We start from the raw sequence: 21,939 nt of genomic DNA, 5'->3' as shown, positions 1-21,939 counted from the left end.
TGGTTCTCAGCCTGGACCAACTCTTAGATGAGTTTCTTGTTTAAAAAATACCTCTTATGGTCCTCCGTGGGCTATTGTCTTTCGAGTGACTTGCTGGTTGTTATGGCAATGGAGAAATAAATGTCTTTTTGAGAAGGATTTTGTTGTGCCTTTACATCCCATACATATTATTCTGCATAATGTGAAGAGCTTCATGTTGACAGATAATATGATGGGTAGGTTGGCTGATATGAAGAGGCTTAAGGTTGAGAAATTGGTTACGTGGATTCCCTTGGATGATGGTTGGGTGAAAGTTAATACTGATGGTTCTTTTTGGGCTAATCTAAATTGAGCTTCAACCGGAGGTGTTATTTGTGATAATGTTGGAAATTGGTTAGCTGGTTGCGCTATGAATATCGATCTATCTTCTGTGCCTTGTGCCGAGCTATGGGGTGTTTTGATCGGGTTAACAAAGATTTGGGCTATAGGAGGGTTGTTGTTGAGGTGGATTCTAAGTTGGTGTCAGACATGCTCAATAGTCATCGGGCTTCAGTGAATGCTTTATTTCATTTAGTGGGACTCATCGGGGAGCTTCTTCATAGGTCTGATTGGCGTGTAGTTGTCCTACATCTCTATTTAGGGGTACTCACTATGTGCTGATAACATACTTCATCCTGCTTCGTATATTCCCTTCATGAGGGCTGATTATGCAGGGGTTTCTTACTCTACACTGATTCATGAATAACTTTTTTCTCCTTTGGATTAAAAAAAAATGTACATAACAAAAAATGCTGATTATGTCCTTAATCCATTTTTAAGAACTCATTTATATTCTTTCTCATCCACAAAGTACGTATAGTTTTTTTTTGAGAAGGAAACTTTCATTAAAAAAAAAAGATTACAACCTTTGGATACGATCCCTCATAATGAGAGACTCAATTCCATTGGATACCCCAATCGTCAAATGATTTTTCTACTCCCATTTTTAGCCATATGAGCTAAACACTGAGCAATAGAATTACCAGAGTGGGGAACATGTTAACAAAGAGAAACCCCCAACCAGACCATAAGAGATTTAGCTTCACACACAAAATGCCCCATCCTCAAATTTGAGTAAGCATCAGTTACCAAAGCATCGACAACATTCGTTGAGTCCACCTTAACCACCATCTCCTTATAACCCTCTTGCTGCAAGCATTACAAAGAATAGATCTCTGCTAACAATTCAGCAAAACAAGGATCTACACACCCTTTAATCCTTTTAGATAAACAGATCAAAGGGTCTCTCTGATAATTTCTAAGTATCGCATCAACACCCACCTCATTCTTCTCAGCAAAACCAACTGCATCAACATTCAACTTTAGCATATCCAATGCTAGAGCACACCAATGCCCATTACAACCATCATATATTGCTGGTATTCCGTGTAGCTCTTGCCTTGCCACAAAATTCTCCAGAAAAAGCTTAATTTGCAATATTATCCAACTTATAACCTTGCCCCTTATGAAGAATCGAATTCCATATGCTCCAAAGCACCCAGATCGTTGTAGCCAAGGTTATTTGAGTGCTAACTATACTCAACCGTAGAACCTCTACAAACCAATCAATAATACTCATCCCCTTCCCCAGTTGAAACACATCACAAGGACTAAGCTCCTTCCAGACTTTTCTCGCATCCCACATCTGCGAAAAACATGCTCCATATCTTCATGTGGATCCCCACACCCCAGACAGATTGAATGGGAACTAGCATGACGCCTTTGAAGGTTGTAATGCGTTGGCAAAACATCTTGTACAACTGCCCATAACAAATGTCTAATTTTAACTTCCCACAATTTTGACCAGGGAAATCCCACTCCACTACCGCCAGAAGAGGAAGCCACATCACAATCCTTCCAATTCATGGCCTGATGATAAGCACTCCTAACATAATATTTCCCACAAGATTCCCAATGCCAAATTAGTGAATCAACTATTTCCTCATTAGGCAAAGGAATCAATAAAATTACTTCAGTTTTGAAAGGCAAAAGAATTGATATGACCCTCTCACACATCCACTGTCTATTTTGCCTATCAATTAAAGAGTTCACACCAACATAGCGAAGTTCATCAGATAAGGGAGAAATAGGTCTGAAAGTATGAGGAATTGGTAGCCATGGATGTATCCCAATCTGCAAACCCAACCCATTCCCAATCCTCTACCGAACACCTCTCTTCAGTAAACCGATAGACTGAAGGGGCCGAACCTATCATTGCATCAAGAATGATATATTTTTTTACAAGATTAACCTAAAAGGCTAAAACAAAATATGTCATTTTTTTTTTTTGGTTCTTCAACACAAAGAAAAATAGGAAACAGAATCAATGTCACGTCTCAGAACAGGCAATGACCCACTGATCCACTTTTCCTGAAAAGCAGGGTTGGCTTCTTTTGCTTCCAAAGAGCAAGTTACTAGCCTTTGAGAAAGCACAAAAACAATACATACACAGAGGGGCATCTTTGTACTTACAAACTCTCTCATAAGAAAGAAACTGAAGAGAAAAAAAAAAAAACCACTGAAAAAATTAATAAACTCACAGAAAGGGACAAACAATACAGCTACTGCTACTCAATTGAGTACTGTATATGTATGTCATGTTTGATGCTTTGAAGTTGAAAACCCAATCCAAAAGAATTGTTTTGGGTTTTTTTTTCCTCCTTTTTTCCTTCTTATCTTGTCCACTTTTTAGATACAAAATACTGTAATATTTCCTGACCTGCAGAGGAAGAAAACAAGTCTATCAGTCAAGTCTCCCAAATTACATTCTCTTTGTGTTTTAGAATGTCAGCAGTTTAGCGCACACTCATTTACTCAACATCCCATTCAACAAACAAACGCAAAGTTTGGTACTTTTACTTTTCTCCATATCAGCAACATGTCCTCCAAGCCAAAGTAAGCACTTCCTCTCTTTAGATCTGATTTGGGTTTTGTTTATTCTTAGTTTTTATTTGGTGAATCATTCGTGAATTTGATAGATTTTTATTGTGCTTGATTTTTTCTAAACCCAGTCTTGATTTAGTTCCTTTTGATTCTTTATTGGGTGGGTTTTACTTGAAAATTTTGGGTCAGGATCCTGATCCTTGTTCATTAATGGTTCTCTGGTGAGGATTATCTTTTGGATCCGTTCTCATACCAAATTTTGCTGCAATTTTGATGGGTATCTGCTCTTACAACTAAATTTATGTATATTGGGAATTATATGAGTTTGATCTGCTTGAAAGGTTGTGATTCTGCAATTTGTGTTTCAAGTTGCCGTATTTGACATAGAATAGATCCCATGTTAATGGGTATTGTTGTCTGAAGGTAGTTATATCATTTTGTCTAAACAGAACTAGTTTGTCTGAAACTCCAAAGAGAACATCACTAGCAACTCCAAGAGTCAGTAGAATAAGTAGGGGAGCAAGTGCTAAATCGGAACCTGATTCACAGTCTCCCCTGCAAAATCCACGTCTTTCTGTTGATCGGTCCCCAAAAACTGTTACTTTGAATTCAACGGTTGATCATCGAAGACCAAAGGTTTCCACCCCACCTGAGGTATGTTGTTTGTCATTGCACATCAATTTATGCTGCCCCTTTGTTCCTCGAACTTTTTAATGGTCTGCTAGGTTTCTCCAATTACTTGCTGAAGTATTGAGGAGCTTATGAACTTTGGAATGAAAGAAGTGACCGGTATAATGATGATGTTATGAATTCATATGTGGTTACAATCAAATCATATGAAAACTTTCCATGGATTATCTTGAAAGTAGAATTATATATGTTCTCAATATATATTTTAGTGAATCTGTCCCACTTTTGTCTGTGCGGATTTTTTTTATGAATTTTTATATAAATTGTCAATTTATTTTTGAATTTCAGAAACCTCAGACACGGGTTGTGAAGGGATCGGAGTTACAAGCTCAATTGAATCTTGTTCAGGAAGATCTGAAGAAAGCAAAAGAACAGATAACATTGATTGAAAAGGAGAAAGCACAAGCTATTGATGATCTGAAAGAAGCTCAGAGACTGGCCCAAAAGGCCAATGAGAAGCTTCAGGAGGCATTGGTGGCTCAAAAGCGAGCCGAGGAAGATTCAGAGCTTGAGAAGTTTCGGGCTCTTGAGTTGGAACAAGCTGGGATTGATGCAGCCCAAAAGAAGGAAGAGGAATGGCAGAAAGAGGTAGAAGCCGTTAGGAGCCAACATGCATTGGATGTCGCTGCCCTTCTTTCCACCACTGAGGAGGTCCAAAGGGTGAAGCAAGAATTGGCCGTGTCTTGTGATGCAAAAAACCAGGCACTCAGCCATGCAGATGATGCCACTAAGATTGCCGAGATTCATGCTGATAAGGTGGAGATTCTCTCAGGTGAATTGACTCGGTTGAGGGCCTTGCTTGACTCAAAGATTGAAATTGAGTCTAGTGAAAGCAACAAAATGATCTTGAAACTCAAGGAGGAGATAGATTTTTTAAAACAAGAACTTGAAAAAGCGAAAGGTTTTGAGGGGAAGTTGGTAGCAAAGGAGGCTTCCATTGAACACCTTAATCTTGAGCTAGAAGCTGCTAAGATGGCTGAATCATATGCACGGAATTTCGCAAAGGAGTTGAAAAACAAGGTTGAGGAATTAGAGAGCCATCTTGAAAAGGCAAATAAGTTAGAACGGTCTGCGTCAGAATCTTTGGAGTCGGTCATGAAACAACTAGAAGGAAAGAATGACTTATTGCACGATGCAGAATCTGAAATTGCCGCTCTAAAAGAGAACGTAGGGTTGTTGGAAATGACAATTGGAAGACAGAAAGGGGATCTTAATGAATCAGAGCATAATCTTGATAAGGCAAAGGTTGAAACTTCTGAAATGGCAAAGAAGGTGGAGTCTCTAAAATCTGAGCTGGAAACAGTTAAGGAGGAGAAAGTCCAGGCTTTGAACAATGAAAAACTTGCAGCTTCTAGTGTTCAAACCCTCTTAGAAGAAAAACATAAACTCATAAATGAGTTGGAAAATTCCAGAGATGAAGAGGAGAAGAGTAAGAAGGCTTTGGAGAGCTTGGCATCAGCCTTACATGAAGTCTCAGCAGAGGCAAGAGAAGCCAAAGAAAAACTTTTGTCTAGTCAAGTTGAGCATGAAAATTATGAGACCCAAATAGAAGATCTAAAGTTGGTAACTAAAGCAACAAAGGAGAAATATGAAAGCATGATTGACAATGCTAAACACGAGATTGATGTGCTCACGAAAACTACTGAACAAGCAAGGAATGAATTCAAGAACTCCAAGACTGAGTGGGAGCAAAAAGAGCTTCATTTGGTGACTTCTTTAAAGAAATCTGAAGAAGAAAGCTCGTCCCTGGGAAAAGAAGTTGATAGGCTGGTAAATTTGCTCAAACAAACTGAGGAAGAAACTTGCGCCTCTAAGGAGGCAGAGGCTCAGCTGAAGGATAGCCTTAAAGAAGTTGAATCTGAGGTAATTTGTTTACAGGAAGCTCTATCACAAGCAAAGGCTGAAAACATGAAACTTATAGCAAACTTGTTGGACAAAGAAATTGAGTTGCAGGGTGTTATCCAAGAAAATGATGATGTCCGAAATAGGGAAGCTGTTTCACTGGAGAAGGTTGAGGTGTTGTCTAAATTGCTCGAGGCAGCTACGGCCAAAAAGGAAACCGAGGAGAATGGTGAGCTTACAGACAGCGAGAAAGACTATGATTTACTTCCAAAGGTGGTTGAATTCTCTGAAGAAAATGGGAATGCTAGAGAAGAGAAGCCAAAAGTTGACCTTCGTTCACAGCAACATGAGGAAACCCAAAAAGATGCTGCAACTGTAGAGATCAATGGTGTGCACAATGAGGGGGTTCAAAGTGAAGCTGTCAGAGTTGAGAATGTGAATGGAAAGCCAAAGGAAGACAAAAGCAAAGAAAAAGAAGAAGATACAGTTGAAATTGAATTTAAGATGTGGGAGAGCTGCAAGATCGAAAAGAAAGAATTTTCACCTGAAAGAGAACTGGAGCAGGAATCCTTCGAGGAGGAAGTAGACTCAAAGGTTGATGGTGGGGAAAACTTCGATCATCTAAACGGGTTATCTTCTGCAGAAACTGTTGATGATGGTGGAAGGTCACCGACGAAGCAGCAACAGATGAAGAAGAAGAAGCCTTTGTTTCGTAAGTTTGGAGGCTTACTTAAGAAAAAAGGAACTAGCAACCAAAAGTAGAGGAAAAAGGGCAGTTGTGGATTGAGGTATGCTTGACTGGCATGCAACTACATGATACTACATTACATTGCATTCAAATGTGTTTGCTTTATTGTTTTTACGTGGTCTTATTATAGCTTCAAACGAATAGGCGTGTGTTGAATTAAGTTTTCGTCACCGCCTTTGGATGTGATTACAGATTTTTACGCAGTGTCTTGTATTGTATGTGATGGAGTTTCTTTAACATACCTTATTCTTCTTCATTTCTCTGTGTAAATTGCATTTAGTGAGCTACATACCTTTTCATTTTTTAAAAATTCATTGCTGTGGCAACCAGATGTAAAATTTCTTCTGCGGAGTTTGGTTCAAAAATTAGTTTTGGGCAGTTGAGTTCTTGTGCTCGAGCGCACTTTTAAGTCACTGATTTTTTTAAGCCGAAAACAGATGAGAAAGACTTATAGAGAAGCACCATTTGAGAGAGAAAAACGAAGAGAGAGCTTGAAAGAGAGTTCTTCCTTGTAATTGGTGAGTTTTTTTTCGTAATCTTGTCCATGATAGTAAATACTCAATCTCTATTACCCGTGGACGTAGGCTGTTGCCGAACCACGTAAATGTATTGTGACTTTTATTGCTTTGCTTTGATTCTTTATTTCAGATTTTCTGATCGATTGTGTGCTTTGTCTGTGGGTTGGTTTAAGCACACCATGTTCAATATTTGAGTTTATTTTTGGTAGGTAATAGAAAATTGCATATTCACACAGCTCCATGAACAAAGGTGGACGGAAGATTTCTTTCTTTAGGAGTAGGAAAATTATCAACATAATCTGCACATATTTTAAATACTATGTTTTTTCTTTTACCATTTATTGATCATCATAAAAAAAAAGGGTAAATATTCCTCAACATTGATCCAAGAAGTAGAATTATTATCGTAATTTCCATCTAGCCCTTTTTGTATCTGCATGTGCATGAATACTAAACAAAAGTTACACAACATACCTTGAAATAGTGGAAAAGTCACCAGCAATTGTTTGCCTAAAGTTGCACCAAAATTACTTGGACGGTTGAGTAGGGATATCCATCCAACAGATCAAGAGAACACAAGAACCCAAACAAGTATAACAGTAAAATAGAGAACAAGAGAAGAACAGTAGCAGAGAATTTATCCTGGTTCGGACTCAATACGAAATCATACGACTAATAATGGTGCTTTTAGTCTACTATCATTTCAAGAGAGAATTTCAGCAGTTTAAGTCTTGTTCTACTATGACAGAATTCCAGCAGTTTCAGTCTTCTTCAACTTGAACCACTCCCGCACAAATCCCCACCATGGATTATCCTTCATTTGTCTATACAATAAACCATATCTGTAAGTTCTTTCAAATATCTGAATATTCAATTCACAACATTTCAATACTCACTTCCCAGATTCGACATGAATATGCTCACAAGACTAGCCGTATAGGCTAAATCCGGCCTTGTACGAACCATGAAATACATACCATGTTCAATCAAAGTTCCACAAAAATTTAACACAATTCAATGCATAATCAAATAGCACGCAATGATTAGATCATCAAAATCAACTCGTAGAACCAATGGTTCAACAATGTCTTCATCAGGTCCCCGAAAATGAGCACGACACTTACCTAACTCCATCGAAGAATAGTGGTTAGAATTTTTTTTAGTTAACAATTTTAAGTCCATCCTACACATAGCATGAGCTCTAGACTAATAACAAAGTCGAGGAAAATCCCTTCTTGGCTTTCCATGGAAATGAGTAATAGTCAAATGTCATTTTATGAATTCAAACATTGTTGCATTTTATAAAATTCTGTTCTATTCACACGTAATTTAACTATGCCTAAGGTTTGGTTTTTTTTTTTTTTTTTTGTTTTGTTTTGGTTCAATTGCCTAAGTTATTTTGTGTGTTTTGGCGGAGATGATGAGCTAGCTCACAAGTTATGTCAAACAACATAGCTTGTGGAGCGATATTGGGTGATACCGCCCACAAATCACGAGCTCCGAAATGTCAATGGGGGTACCTACTTAATATCATGAAGTCCCTTCTTGGATAAGGTTAGCTTGTAAATTTGGATTTCATACAACCTTAATTTATTGTGTGTGTTTGTTGTTGACATAGATGTTGACATTAATGACAATTATTTCAACAATTAAGTTGAAACCATATATATATATATATACTCATGAGGTCTTAAAGTGAGGTCCTAACTTTTAGGGATCAAAACATTTTTTTAAAAATTTAGAAAAAATATATTTGTATTTTGATCCGTCTTATGAGCCCAACAACTTATTTTTCGTTGAAACAAAAATCAAATTCAACATGAAAAGTGCATCATAATTCTGGATTGTTGGATATAAAACAAAAGACATTTCATACACTTTTCACGTTACATTTGATTTTTGTTTCGAACAAAAAATATATCGTTGGGTTCATAAAACTGATTAAAACACAAATATATTTTTCTAGATTTTTGAAAAATGTTTTAAACCTTAAAAGTAAATCCTAAAAGTTAAAACCTCATTTTAAGATATCATTTTAAGACCTCATGAGAAAATTCTTTATATATATATATCTTCTAGAATACCACTAATCTATATAGTGATCATTAATTTTGTGCAAATTTGGTTTTGTTAAGCTCAATTTGCTTATAGTTAAAGGGAATATATAGCTCCACCTAATTAGTAACAAATAGTGTTGACTTTGGTGATCGAAGGGCAGATGTAACTATATCTATATATGAAGTAGTTAACTCTTATGATTTTAATTCTTAATTAACTTCAATTTTTGTATATTTTAATCCTTTTTAATCATATAATGTTGGGTTACTATCAAAGAGGGAGAGACAGCCCAATCACAAAAGATACTGTCTTGTGGCTTTGAGGCAGTCCACGTTAAGACAAGTTTGACGCATTCGGCTTTTCAAAGGTCAAACCCCCTCCACCTTTCATTTGTCGAAGATATATATATATATATATGTGTGTGTGTGTCTGTGAGGAATTCTTGGATGAAATCGTAACTTTTAGGGTTTAAAATATTTTTTTAAAATCTAGAAAAAATATATTTGTATTTTGATCGGTCTTACGAAGTCAATGATATTTTTTTTGTTCTAAACAAAAATCAAATTCAACATGAAAAGTGTATGATAATTCTAAATTGTTGGATAAAAAAAGACATTTTATATACTTTTTAGGTTGTATTTGATTTTTGTTTCGAAGAAAAAATATATGGTTGAGTTTATAAAATCGATCAAAATACAAAAATATTTTTTTTTCAAATTTTTTAAAATATTTTGAATCCTAAAAATTAATATCTCATTTAGCAAATATATATACCCAAGTCCCTCTACAACTAACTTGTTTTTTATACATCTAATATCTTCTTCTTTTCTAACTATTTAAGAATGGATAAGTGGGCTAGAGATGAATCATTCAAGAGGGAAAACTCAAATTTGACTCTCAGGCACATTGACACCTTATGATTTACTAAATTATTTGGAATCTATTTAGATATTGTTTGATATACATGTGATTAGAAATCTCATATTGATTAAGTAGAAGAAAGTTAATTGGTTAATACACACTAATGGGTCGATATTATATTGTTTTAATATTTTACGTTTAGATAGATTTGAAAAATGTATATTAATCAGATCGATCTTGCGTGCAGGTAAACGTACACAGAAACTCTCCAATTATATCTCACCAGCGATACCATATAATACATTGAATCACTTTCAATATTTAACTCAAAACTCATAGACATCGATCTTTCTTAGTCACATATATTCTTTTCAATCTTTATCCAAATTACATCTTCTCTAACTAATTCAATGATTTCAAAAGAATATGCATGTAAAGTAGGAAATTAAAGGCAACAGTAAGATACTAAACTCAAAAATAATTATACTAATGTAACAATTCTTTTGTGTGAAAGCTATAATGTTCACAAGACTTAATCAAGGCTACCTTCTTGTGACTTTTAAATACATTCTCTCTCTAAATCTATTCACACCTCTATTTGAAAAATTACATAGGAAACAAACCCATAAATAATTCTTGTGTACAGATTTGACTATATATATATATATAGTCCACCAGAAGGATGTATATATGTCAATGGGAGATCGGCCATGGCTGTGATGAAGAGTACTCTTGGCTGAAAAGAAATCATTATAAGAACATATTATAATTAATTATTAATATAGTTGATCAAATGGAATTAAAATCTATGCTCTACTTACTCCATAATAATATTCCTCCAGTAGGACTCGTCACTTGCTTCAATATCATCCATGAAAACTCCCAAACCTTCAAACTTGGTCGAAGCTGATGAAGGAATATTAGAAATCCCATTTGGGTTGATTTGGCAATTATTCACAGTAGAGCACTGATCAGTTGATGGTGATGAAACCAATGGAGGAAGTATACTTGAAGGATCATATAAAGATCCATCATGTTGCTTCATCCGCGGATCATAATCCGTAATCGATAGACCTTGATAGGGTTCAAAGATGGGAAAATTTGAGTAATTTTGATGAACAAGAGAGTGATGAGAATTCGTCATCATGAGTAGGTTAAGTGGTTCCACACTAGGTGGTGGTGGTAGGGGTGGAGTAGTTGTGCTTAGAACATTACATATGTTCAACAATTTAGCCGTAGCAAGCAATTGTGGTAGATTAGAAAGAACACCATTAATGTTGAGATAATGATCATCACTGATTCTTGGCCTGTGTGTAACTGGATCAATCCCCATCTGAATTAGCTTCTTCCTTAGATTTGTATTCCAAAAGTTCTTGATTTCGTTGTCGGTACGCCCCGGAAGATGTGTCGCTATTGTTGCCCACCTACACCCAGTGAAACACCCTAAAAATCAACATCAATATGAATGAATGAATGAATTGTTTGTTTGTGTGAATAATGAATGAATGAGTGAGTACTTGTTGCCTAGAGCTCCATGGAGGTTGATGATGGTGTGTTCTTCCTCGTCGGAGAATTTCCCGCGCTTTATATCAGGCCGGAGATAATTAGTCCAGCGGAGGCGGCAACTCTTTCCACACCTGTTAAGGCCTGCAAGCTTAGGAAGTGCACTCCAACTTCCATGGCCACTTTTTCCAATGTAGTCTACAAGCTTTTGATCTTCTTCCGGCGTCCACGGCCCCTTCTTCACGCTCATCTCTTCGGAGTAATTCTCCGTCGACATCCCCTAATATTGATGGAGAGACAGTAATGAGAGTGTTGGTGTGTTAAATACTGCTTCAATCTGGTTGAATCAAATTTTTTAGGATGACATATCAAGAGACAAAAAACATATGGGGAGACAGGCTCAATATGTATTGTTACCTTCAATATATCAAGCTCAATACATATACATATATATATATATATATATATATATATATATATATATATATATATATATATCATGGGGTACTGCTATTGTTGGATATGTCATGTTTGACATTTGTTCTTAATGCCATGTATTACATTAATTTCCCAAATTATCCTAACCTTTTATGTTGCTTTTTGAACTCTTTCAAACTTAAGTGTGAAAAGTAAAAACTACTCACATTTTTTAACAAATTTTTTTTAACCGAGAACGATGCCATAAAATTGTTCTCCTTGGATATCCAATATGGGTCTAAGTGTGTAAAGAAATTTGTTACCTGACGACATGATACGTTTGACCAACACCCAACACGTGGGCAGAAAAATATTACTCTCAATGCCCATTTTTCAACAACATTTGCATAAAAAGATTTATTTTGTTATGGTTCTTTCTTAACAAGGTAACTCAAAAGTCAAAACAACAATACAAATGTTGTAGTCATTTAATTTTTTTTTAATAGGTAATGAAAATATATAGGGAAATATCAACACAAAGCACACATTGGTCAGAAAATAATAACAGAAATGCCATGCATATATGTACACCAAAAAGCACAAATTAATTTGAGTGATTTGAGGTAATTATTGGATCATACATTTAATTACTTGGATGGGTAGGTAATTTTTGAAGGCTAATTTGGTAACATCACAAAAGAATGTACCCAAAATTCAGCTAAAAAGATAAACTTCACTTGTTAAACAAGTTAATGAAAGACTACCTAGCATTTGCAGCCTCCTCTTGTGTACAATTTACGCATAAATAACATCAGCAACCAACTTTATACCAATATTAAGAGCAGGTTTTCCACGTGGCAAGCATCAGTGGGGCCAAATATGTAATAATACTATATTTTCCTTGGAGTTGATAGAGAAGAGATTTCCTCTACTTAGGCATATATATCAACACACGCAAAACTACTCAGTCTTCAAGTGGGTCCCAGTAGAAATAAACATATATATATCAAGACACGCAAAACTATTCAATCTTCTCGTGGGTCCCATCAGAAACTCTTTTTTTATTAAATAAGCGAGGACTCCAACTTGGATACCAACAAATCGAGTGTATATCTTAAACATCTCGACTGATGGATTATTTGATCTCAATAAAAAGCCCGAACACACTTCTAACTTATTCTAATACGATTTTTTTTGGTGACAAATAACATAACCCACCCAAGAATGAACCTATATTCCATAATCAATTTATTTTAGCGTAAACTATTAGAGTGTGTTTGGATTGAGGGATTTGAAGCGAAAGAAAAAGAAAGAAAATGAAGTTTCCTTTTAATTATCTTGTTTGGATAGTTTATAAAAAAATTAAGAGGAATTGGGGGAGGATTTCATTAAATTTTTATTGAACTTTTGTCCCCCTAAGTACTCCTAACATCTCAAGAATTCACATTCTCCATCAACTATACATATGTTACGTACGCATATAATCACCAAGTGCATGTACGTTGAAACTATTATTCAATTAATTATATTGTAACGAAATGGATCTATCTATTAACATACATTTAAGAATATATATTATAATCAGAATGAGCAATCACCAACTAATCTTGATTGCACAGTTCATCTCCCTTTCACCAAACAACGTTAAATTACTGTAACTTAATTTTTAGTTGTGGATCATATATTTGATTAATCACCACTAAATATATCTAATGAGATAATTATTAATAAATCCCTCATGCAAGGTCTATATAATTTGAAATGAATACTATACCCGTGGATACAAAGTCTAAATGGAGATCTCATCGATTGTGTTGATACAAAAAAATAATTAGATTTCGATCACCCTCTTTTGAGAAATCACCAAATTCTAGTATTTAAAAAGATACAACAAATGAATTTTTTTTTATAATATTCTACTAATTAACAGTGTTTGTTTGTTCAATTAACAGGAAGTCCCTACACACTATCTAAAAGAGAAGAAAGATGAATTGAAAGATAACACGTTAAGGAAGAATCTCATATTTGGCTACAAAATGGGGCAAGGTGTCCCAAAGATGGACAAAAAGATACTTTTCGTCCCTCAACTATGGGGTGAGTTTCATATTTGTCCCTAAACTTTTTTTTCTCCCATTTGCGGCCCTCAACTATTGAAAAGTATTATTTTTGTCTTTTCAAGTGAGATTGAGGTTGGGAAAAACCTGATCTGAAGAACAATATGATGCCACGTAGGATTTTTCAATGACCGGATTTATTCGAGAGATAAACATGGTACTTCCCCTTAGTTGGCGGACGAAAAAGAGAAAAAAAAAAAAAAGAAGCTAAGGGACGAAAATGAAACCCGATCAATGGTTGAGGGATGAAAAGTACTCTTTTGCCCCCAAAGATGCCATTCCCACACTTAACCTTCCATCCCTTAACCCTTCATTTTTATCACATAATATTTTACTCCTCACGTGGTTGGGAATGACGGATTAGAAGAGGTATACAGGCGTAAGGAAACAATTAATGTGTGGCAACCATTTGTTGAGGAGAACCAAGAATCTAGCCTCGAGCGAATTTGACTAGCCTCAAGACCATTTTGAAGATTTTAATTCTTTTGAAGTCGGACGGCATGTCAGTTTTTTTTTTCTTTCTAACAATCATTTTATTTATATTGGCAATTAAAGTTGCAAGTATAAGTTTTTAATATTTACAAGTTAGGTCTATCCGAGGCTTTCCAATAATACTAGAAGGGGTAATTTTATTTGCACACACCAAAACTACTAAATTTACACCATTATTTAAATTTTTTTTGTTTACATATATATATATATATATATAGGGAGAAGTATGAAAAAGGCCCATGTGCTATGCTTTTTGGTTCAACAAAGCCCCTCAACTTTGTTTTGGATCTAAAAAACCCTCGTACTTACAAGAAACGAAAACGTTAGCCCTTCTGTTAATATTATGTTAAAATCTGCTTATTTGGCATTTAAGTTATTTTTTCTTTATTTTTCAACTAATGACATGGCATTAAAAAAAACAATTACAAATGACGGGTCACCTATGAGTATACCATCTTCTCGGCTTCAAAGAAAACCTAAGACAAAAAGACGAAAAAATCGAAGTTGCAATTGAAGAGCTATCTCTGAAGAACATAGGTGCGCGATCTGGAATTGGATCTGGAACAAAGGTACGTGATTTGGATCTTGGGTGTGTTCCACCTCTTTGATTTTCAACTTCGATCTTGGGTAGCGATTTTGGGTTTACAATTTGATAAGTTTGTGAGAAACGAATTTGGGGTTACAATTTGTTTAGGGTTTCAATTTGTCACTAGTATTTGGATTTAGGGTTTCGATTTTGTTGAGAGCTTCGAATTTGGGGATGGATTCAATTTGTTACTGTTTTAGGGTTTTCTTTAATCATTAACTTTGTTTTTGAATTATATGTGCAGATTCTGTACAAGTGAACAAAATGGTGAAGACTAGAGCTAATCGACATCGTCTAACCCAGATTGAGGTGGGTTATTTTGTAACTTTCGAATTTAGGTTTATCCAATGTGATGTTATGGTAGTGATTTTCATAGGGATTTCGAATTCAATTATTGCAGGACTATACCAATTCTGATAATGAGGTTGGTAGTGAAGACATAGAAGAAGAGTTTCTGCCAGAGGACTCATCATCTGAAGATGATGAAGAAGTGATTGTTGCACGAGAAAAAATTAAGGTGTATAGGAGGGGTTGGAGAGGTGTTGCTTTGCTGAATGATAGTGACAATGAAAAAGATGCTGGTGACAATCAGGGAGAAACTTTAGGTAGGAATGATGAAGATTCTGGTGACAATGAGGGAGTTGTTGGAGGTGAAAATGCTGATGTTGAAGGTGATGAGTCTGATAGGGAACATAGTTCCTACATTGATTCATCTGATCCTGGCAGCTACATTGATAGCACAGATGAGGAACCTGAAGTGAGGGATGATGCTGTTAGGAGAAAAAGCAGATTTCCTTCATTCAAAAAGCAAAAAGGTATACCTATATTTGAGTTGAGTATGTTGTTTGATAGTAATGATGAATTTAAGGATGCTATTAACAGTTATGCAATACTGACTAGGCATGATATAAGGTTCACCAAGAATGAGCCTAATAGGTGTAGAGCTAAATGTAAGGGATCTTTTGATTGTCCATGGATAATATTTGCCTCGTACAATAGAGATATTGGTAGTTTTCAGGTGAAAACATACGTCAATGAGCATAGTTGTGAACAAAAAAGGGGGTTGAAGAGATTAACATCAAAGTTTTTGTACAATAAGTTCTATGGATTCATTACTGCCCATCCTGATATCAAGTTAAGGTATCTGAAGGCCTTTATAAAACAAAGTTTATCATTAGATGTGAAAATGCAACAATGTAAAAGGTTGAAGAAGAGTGTGTTAGCTGACATGGAAGGAGATTGTATCAAAGAATATGCAAAGCTTAGGGATTATGCTGAAGAGCTAATTGTGTCTAACCCTGGTACTATTGTTGATATATTGACTGATAGGCAGAATGAGGGGGATCTTGGTTTATTCAAAGCTTTTTATTGTTGTTTTAAAAGTTGCAAACAGGGTATTCTAAATCGTTGTAGACCAGTATTGGGGGTGGATGGTTGTTTTTTGAAGGGGCTTGTGAAAGGAGAGCTTCTAACAGCAATTGGTCGTGATGGAAATAACCAAATGTTCCCTGTGGCATGGGCTGTGGTTCTTGTTGAGAACACAGATACTTGGACATGGTTTTTGAACCTTTTGAGGCATGACTTGGGCACAGTTGAAGGAGAAGGTTGGACAATAATTAGTGACCGACAAAAGGTTTGTAATTGTCATCAAAGAAATATGTTATTAGTTGATGGACAATTACATTGTCAAAAACTAAAATTTGCTTGTTTTATACAGGGTTTGGTATCTGCAGTTGCTGACACATGGTCTAAGGCAGAGCACAGATTCTATTGTAGACACCTTTACGCCAATTGGTGCAAGACACACCCTGGAAGGCATTTGAAAAAATTATTCTGGACACTTGCAAAATCTACAAACAAGGTTGAGTTTGAGGAGAGGTATAAAGACATTGAGAAAGTTAATCCAGTTGTTGCTAAAGATTTGAAGCTGGTTGATCCAAAATACTGGTGCAAGGCATTCTTCAGTCCTTTGCCTAGGTGTGACAATTGTGACAACAATCTGTGTGAAGCATTTAATAGCACAATATTGGAAGCAAGGACTAAATCAATCATATCTATGCTTGAAGACATTGGAAGGGGGGTTATGAGAAGAATTAGAGACCAGAGAGTGGGGGTGTCTTCATGGAAACATGATTATGGTCCACTGATTCATAAAAAGTTGCAGGAAAATGTGAAGGAGAGTCATATTTGGGTGGCTGAGTGGAATGGAGGTGGAAGTTATGAGGATAAATGTGGGAGGAGGCAGTTTGTTGTGATATTGAGGGATGGTGTGTGCACATGAGGGGCATGGGAACTATCTGGCATCCTATGTGCTCATGCCATACGTGCCATACATGATAGTGGTGAGAAGCCTGAAGATTACTTAAATCTATGGTATAAGACAACAACATATTTGAGGGCATGTCAACTTCTAATGGAGCCAATCCGAGGTGAAAATATGTGGCCTAAGAGTGTACAAGACCAAGTGCTTCCTCCAAAATTAAGAAAGATGCCAGGGAGACCAAAGAAGAAGAGGAGAAATGAATCATATGAAATTGTCCTTAAAAACAAAGTTGACAAGAGAAGGGAGGATTATGACTTGTCATGTGTGTAAAGGGAAAGGTCACAATGTTCGGAACAAAGAATGTCCAGGCAAGAGGGGATCCAGTACCCAAGGCATTAGTGGGGTTACTATCAGTGGCATAAGGAGTGATAGGACTGGAAATTCTCAAGCATTCCAGAATACTATTGTCACAGTTCAAGGAGGTCAGGACCAATCCAGCAATCCCATGTCATTAGCTGCCACATCCACATATGTTAGCCCTTTTCACAAAGATTGTAGACCTAAGAGCAAGCCAAGAAAGAGGACAATGCTAACCGAAATTGGGCTATACATCAATCCTGATACGGGTCGTTCGATACTGAATGTAAGTTGTAAAATATTACCCTTATATTTGTGTATACATTATCTTCTCTAAATTTTCTTTCTTATCACTGGTATTGTAGCCTGGAACAAGCATGGCAAGGGTTATTGACCGTGGTAGTCAAAACAACAAAAAGAAGACCAACAAATCAAGATATGAGGGATCAGTGGGATGGAATTAGCATTGGATTGGATTCTGCATGCTACAATATGGGATGAATTAGTATTGGATCCTAGTTGTGTTTGCTTTTTTGAATCAGACATTGTTAAGTCTGTTAATGATGTAATAGACCTATCTATCTTTATGTTGGATTTGTTTATGTTGTAATAGACATATTTGTCTTTGTGTTGGATCTTTCTATGTTGAATTAGACCTATGTTGAATTAGCTGTTATCATTGTTATCTGTAAAAAGGGCTAAATTGAGTCATTTATGTGAAGTAAAGGGTCTTAAATGTCCCTTTCTCAATAGTACAGGGGCTTAATTGAGCCATTTCTGCACTTACTACAACTTGTGATTCATAGACAACAACACGTGAATTACTTTTTAAAAATGACACATGTCAACATCTAATACGTTAAGTCCACATGTACGCCACGTCATTAGCTGAAAAATAAAGAAAAAATAACTTAAATGCCAAATAAGCAGATTTTAACAGAATGTTAATAGAAGGGCTAACGTTTTCGTTTCTTGTAAGTATGAGGGCTTTTTTGATCCAAAAAAAAAAGTTGAGGGGCTTTTTTGAACCAAAAAGCATGGTACAGGAGCCTTTTTCATACTTCTCCCCTTTTATTCATGTTTGGAATGAGATATAAATCCTTTATTAAAAATAAATATTTACATATTGAATTAAAAATTACTAAGTTTACACATCAATTCTCTAAAGAAATAAAAATTTAACATTCTTGTAAGAAATTGATAAAATTTAACAAGCAATCCTTGCCAAATACTTGCGACTGAAATATCCCAACACTATGTACCCAAATCAGATTGAAACAACTGCTACAACAACTAGCTCCAACAATCAACTAAGAACTGCTCTAAATTATCAACACGTACAGTAAAGTCTGCAACTGTATGAAGTATGAACCAGTGGCAGTTACAAGAACGAGGATTATGCTAAATTCTCCATAAAATCCTTCTCATGTCACGTAAAGAAAGAATGATTATACCAAAAAAGGGGAGATAAATCCCCAGATAAAATGAGACAATGACAGAAATTAAATAAATAAAGGAAATCTCAGCATTCCTTTTCTTGTAAAATCTTTGGGACGGCTTCTTATAGCATCATTTTTAATTCGTCAGACTAAGTCAGACTGCCTAGTTTGCATTTGCAAAATTTGTGGGAGAGCTTCTTAATTGGCTTAAGACCTTCAAGTGTTGCTTCCACCCCCTAAAAGAACTAATAGAGGGTGGGAGTGTACCCTCATTTATACAAGTCACCAAGATCATTCCCAGCCGATGTGGGACTCCAACACTCCCCCTTACACATGGGTTGGGCTTTGTTTACCCTAGAAACCATGGGAAGGTGGTAAGTGCGGGCCTCTTCCATCGGACCACTTTTGTGGTTGATACTTGCGACTGAAATCTCCCAACAACGGGGGTCCAAAATGTTAACATGGTATCAGAGCAAGTCCCAACCACAAAAGTGGTTCGATGGAGGACGTCCGCACTTATCACCTTCTCATGGTGTCTAGGGTAAACAAAGTCCAACCCATGTGTGAGGGGGAGTGTTGGAGTCCCACATCGACTGGGAATAATCTTGGTGACTTGTATAAATGAAGGTACTCTCCCATCCTCTATTAGGCCTTTTAGGGGTGGACAATGGGGGCCCAAAATATTAACATGGTGAAATTTGAAGCCTAACTGGGGATCTTGATGTATTTATACGTCGGATTCTCCTTGATGGCCGGACTCTCAACATGGAGAAATCGATAAGAGAGTTGAAGTTTGAATATGTGTAAACTTAACACCGATATTTATAATATTATACACCACAAGGGTATTTTGGTCCTTTCATCACAAATTTGTGTGTAGACTTATAAATTTATTATTATGGTGTAAACTTATAATAATGTGCAAAGAGTGGTGTAAATATAGTAAATTAGTGGTGCGAAGATAAAATTTCCCTACTAGAAGACCAATATTATTTATTTACTGGACGGTAAGCAAGCGCATTCTAAATTGTTATTGAGGCCAAGGATATTGTCATAAAATATAATATTATAAAACTTTTAGATAATAATTTCAATTTTATTTATATAAAAAGAACTTGTAATTTATGTTTAAAATTAAGCTTAATAATAAATTATACTCATACTTATAAACATTTAAAGAAATAAAAAATTTATGAACAAAATAGACTTTCCACAACTTTTATGCTAACGTCAGCTATAACTTTTACCAAACACTTGATAGCTTTGCTAGCTTATTTTTCACAATTTATAACTTTCCATTTTTTTTTATAACTTATAAGCTAATTTATTTTCACAACTTATAAGTTCTCCTAAACGTAGCCTTAGGTGTGTAACAATCTAACAACTCCTAAACCTAAAGAAAAAGTAATTGCCTTCCAATAGAATGACAAGTAATTATGCTTATCTCACCAAAAAGGAAGGGCTAATTTTTTGAAATACAAATATAAAATACAAATGAAATATGTAAAATACTATTTTTCTTCGTTAAACCCCCCATATGAGAAGTAGATATATTGGTGGCATCAAAACCCTGCTCATCATTATATTTTCTAATCTATGAGACAACCAACTCGTTGATCAAAACAAGTCAATTTTAGGAAATGTCCAAAAAATGTGATGTTTTAAATTTTTTTCCTTAATTAAATTAATTTTAATTAAACAAGTAACTATGATAAGCATCTTGCAAATTAACTATTGTAGAGCTAGGTGTCGATGGTAAATGTACCTGTTGCCATCATAACTTATATAGACATTGTACTAAACATATTAAACTATGCTTTTTCTGACGAATTAGAACGTTATTAACGAGAAAGCATTAAACAAGAAAAAACCAAGAAACTCACAGCCCACAGACAACTAAGAAAACTTCTCCACCCAACCCAGAAGCAGCCAACAACAACAATAATACAAGACCCCCACCAAACTGAACGACAAAAGAAATAATATTTAACTATGCCCATATATGAAAAATTATCATGTACGCCAAAGAGGAATGCTTTCAGTAGTTTCACCCTGAGACATGTGATTTGCGAGTTATTACGCATTATAGATTTACTAATGCACATAGGAAGGATAATGACTGCGGGTTACCATATCATAGGAAAAAAAATAAAAGCTGTGACATTTATACATTCTAACTTATTCCATCAACTATAAAACAATTATAGTATTTTTAATGAATTAAACATTTGTTCTCCTAAAAAAATAAGACGGCCATATTTTTTGTTTCCCAAATTCTAACTTTTGTTCCAACCCATCTTCTGGTGCTGGACCATCACCAACTATATTCACATCGATGGATGCTAATTCTTCTCACCCTGACTACTTAATCACCTAGGTAATCAATTTCTTTGCTCGACGGATTATGAGGTTTGTAGTATTTCTTTTGTTGGCATTCTTCATTCTTACTACTACTTTTGTTTCAGCTCTGGATTACAAAAACTATGAAGAAACTGTTAATGGAGAAAATAATATCAGAAGGCGTACTTTGCATTGATCACTTGTATTTCAGTTATGCAATCTTGAATTGAACACTTTATCCATGCATACAGAGTCCAGATGGAGATCTCATTGATTGTGTTGATATAAGAAAACAACCAACTTTCGATCACCTGCTTCTGAGAAATCATCATATTATGGCATTTAAGAAGAAGTAATAAATGATTTTTATAATATTCTACTAATAGTGTTTCTTTGTCCAATTAACAGAACGTCCCTACACACTGGCCGGCTGAAGGAGAAGAAAGATAAGTTGAAAGATAACGTTAAGGAAGTATCTCAAATTTGGCTGGAAAATGGGGCTAGGTGCCCCAAAGATTCTATTCCCATACGAAGGACCATAATCGATGATGTTATGAGAGACGAATCTGTCTATATATTCAGAAAGAAACAATACTCTTCTAGTCATGAGAGAGATACAACTCACAACTATGAGGTACTTCCATTTATTTAATTTTTACTAATAAAATTTAACATTTTGGCTCAATTGGATAAGTAGGGAAGGTTAAGTAGGGGGCTAAGCATTCATCATGTTTGGATGGGCTCTGAATTGTTTAATTTTTTTTGTTACATATATATATATATATAATGTTTATATGTAATATAAACTAT

General features: G+C 35.5%; 3 protein-coding genes across 3 annotated transcripts; 2 read left to right on the top strand and 1 right to left on the bottom strand.

Annotated features, from left to right (window-relative positions):
- Window positions 1-2,578: 2,578 nt before the first annotated feature.
- On the top strand, window positions 2,579-6,590 carry LOC119997226 (WEB family protein At3g02930, chloroplastic-like). Its single transcript, XM_038844102.1, has 3 exons — window positions 2,579-2,913; window positions 3,351-3,555; window positions 3,880-6,590. Exons 1-3 carry the CDS (start codon window positions 2,897-2,899, stop codon window positions 6,193-6,195), a joined length of 2,538 nt encoding a protein of 845 aa, XP_038700030.1. The 5' UTR covers window positions 2,579-2,896; the 3' UTR covers window positions 6,196-6,590.
- Window positions 6,591-10,140: 3,550 nt separating this feature from the next.
- Window positions 10,141-11,520, bottom strand: LOC119997840 (transcription factor MYB93-like). The gene is made up of 3 exons (XM_038845043.1): window positions 11,136-11,520; window positions 10,440-11,042; window positions 10,141-10,354 (listed from the first exon to the last, which is right to left on the bottom strand). The coding sequence occupies exons 1-3, from the start codon at window positions 11,396-11,398 to the stop codon at window positions 10,312-10,314; spliced, it is 909 nt and encodes a 302-aa protein (XP_038700971.1). The 5' UTR covers window positions 11,399-11,520; the 3' UTR covers window positions 10,141-10,311.
- Window positions 11,521-13,574: 2,054 nt separating this feature from the next.
- LOC119996902 lies at window positions 13,575-17,011 on the top strand. The gene is made up of 4 exons (XM_038843680.1): window positions 13,575-13,632; window positions 14,975-15,039; window positions 15,131-16,363; window positions 16,448-17,011. The coding sequence occupies exons 1-4, from the start codon at window positions 13,575-13,577 to the stop codon at window positions 17,009-17,011; spliced, it is 1,920 nt and encodes a 639-aa protein (XP_038699608.1).
- The last annotated feature ends 4,928 nt before the right edge of the window (window positions 17,012-21,939 follow it).

The sequence above is a fragment of the Tripterygium wilfordii genome, chromosome 4 (genome assembly GCF_013401445.1).
Source record: "Tripterygium wilfordii isolate XIE 37 chromosome 4, ASM1340144v1, whole genome shotgun sequence".
Taxonomy (NCBI): domain Eukaryota; kingdom Viridiplantae; phylum Streptophyta; class Magnoliopsida; order Celastrales; family Celastraceae; genus Tripterygium; species Tripterygium wilfordii.
This window is presented reverse-complemented; position numbering and strand designations above follow the sequence as displayed.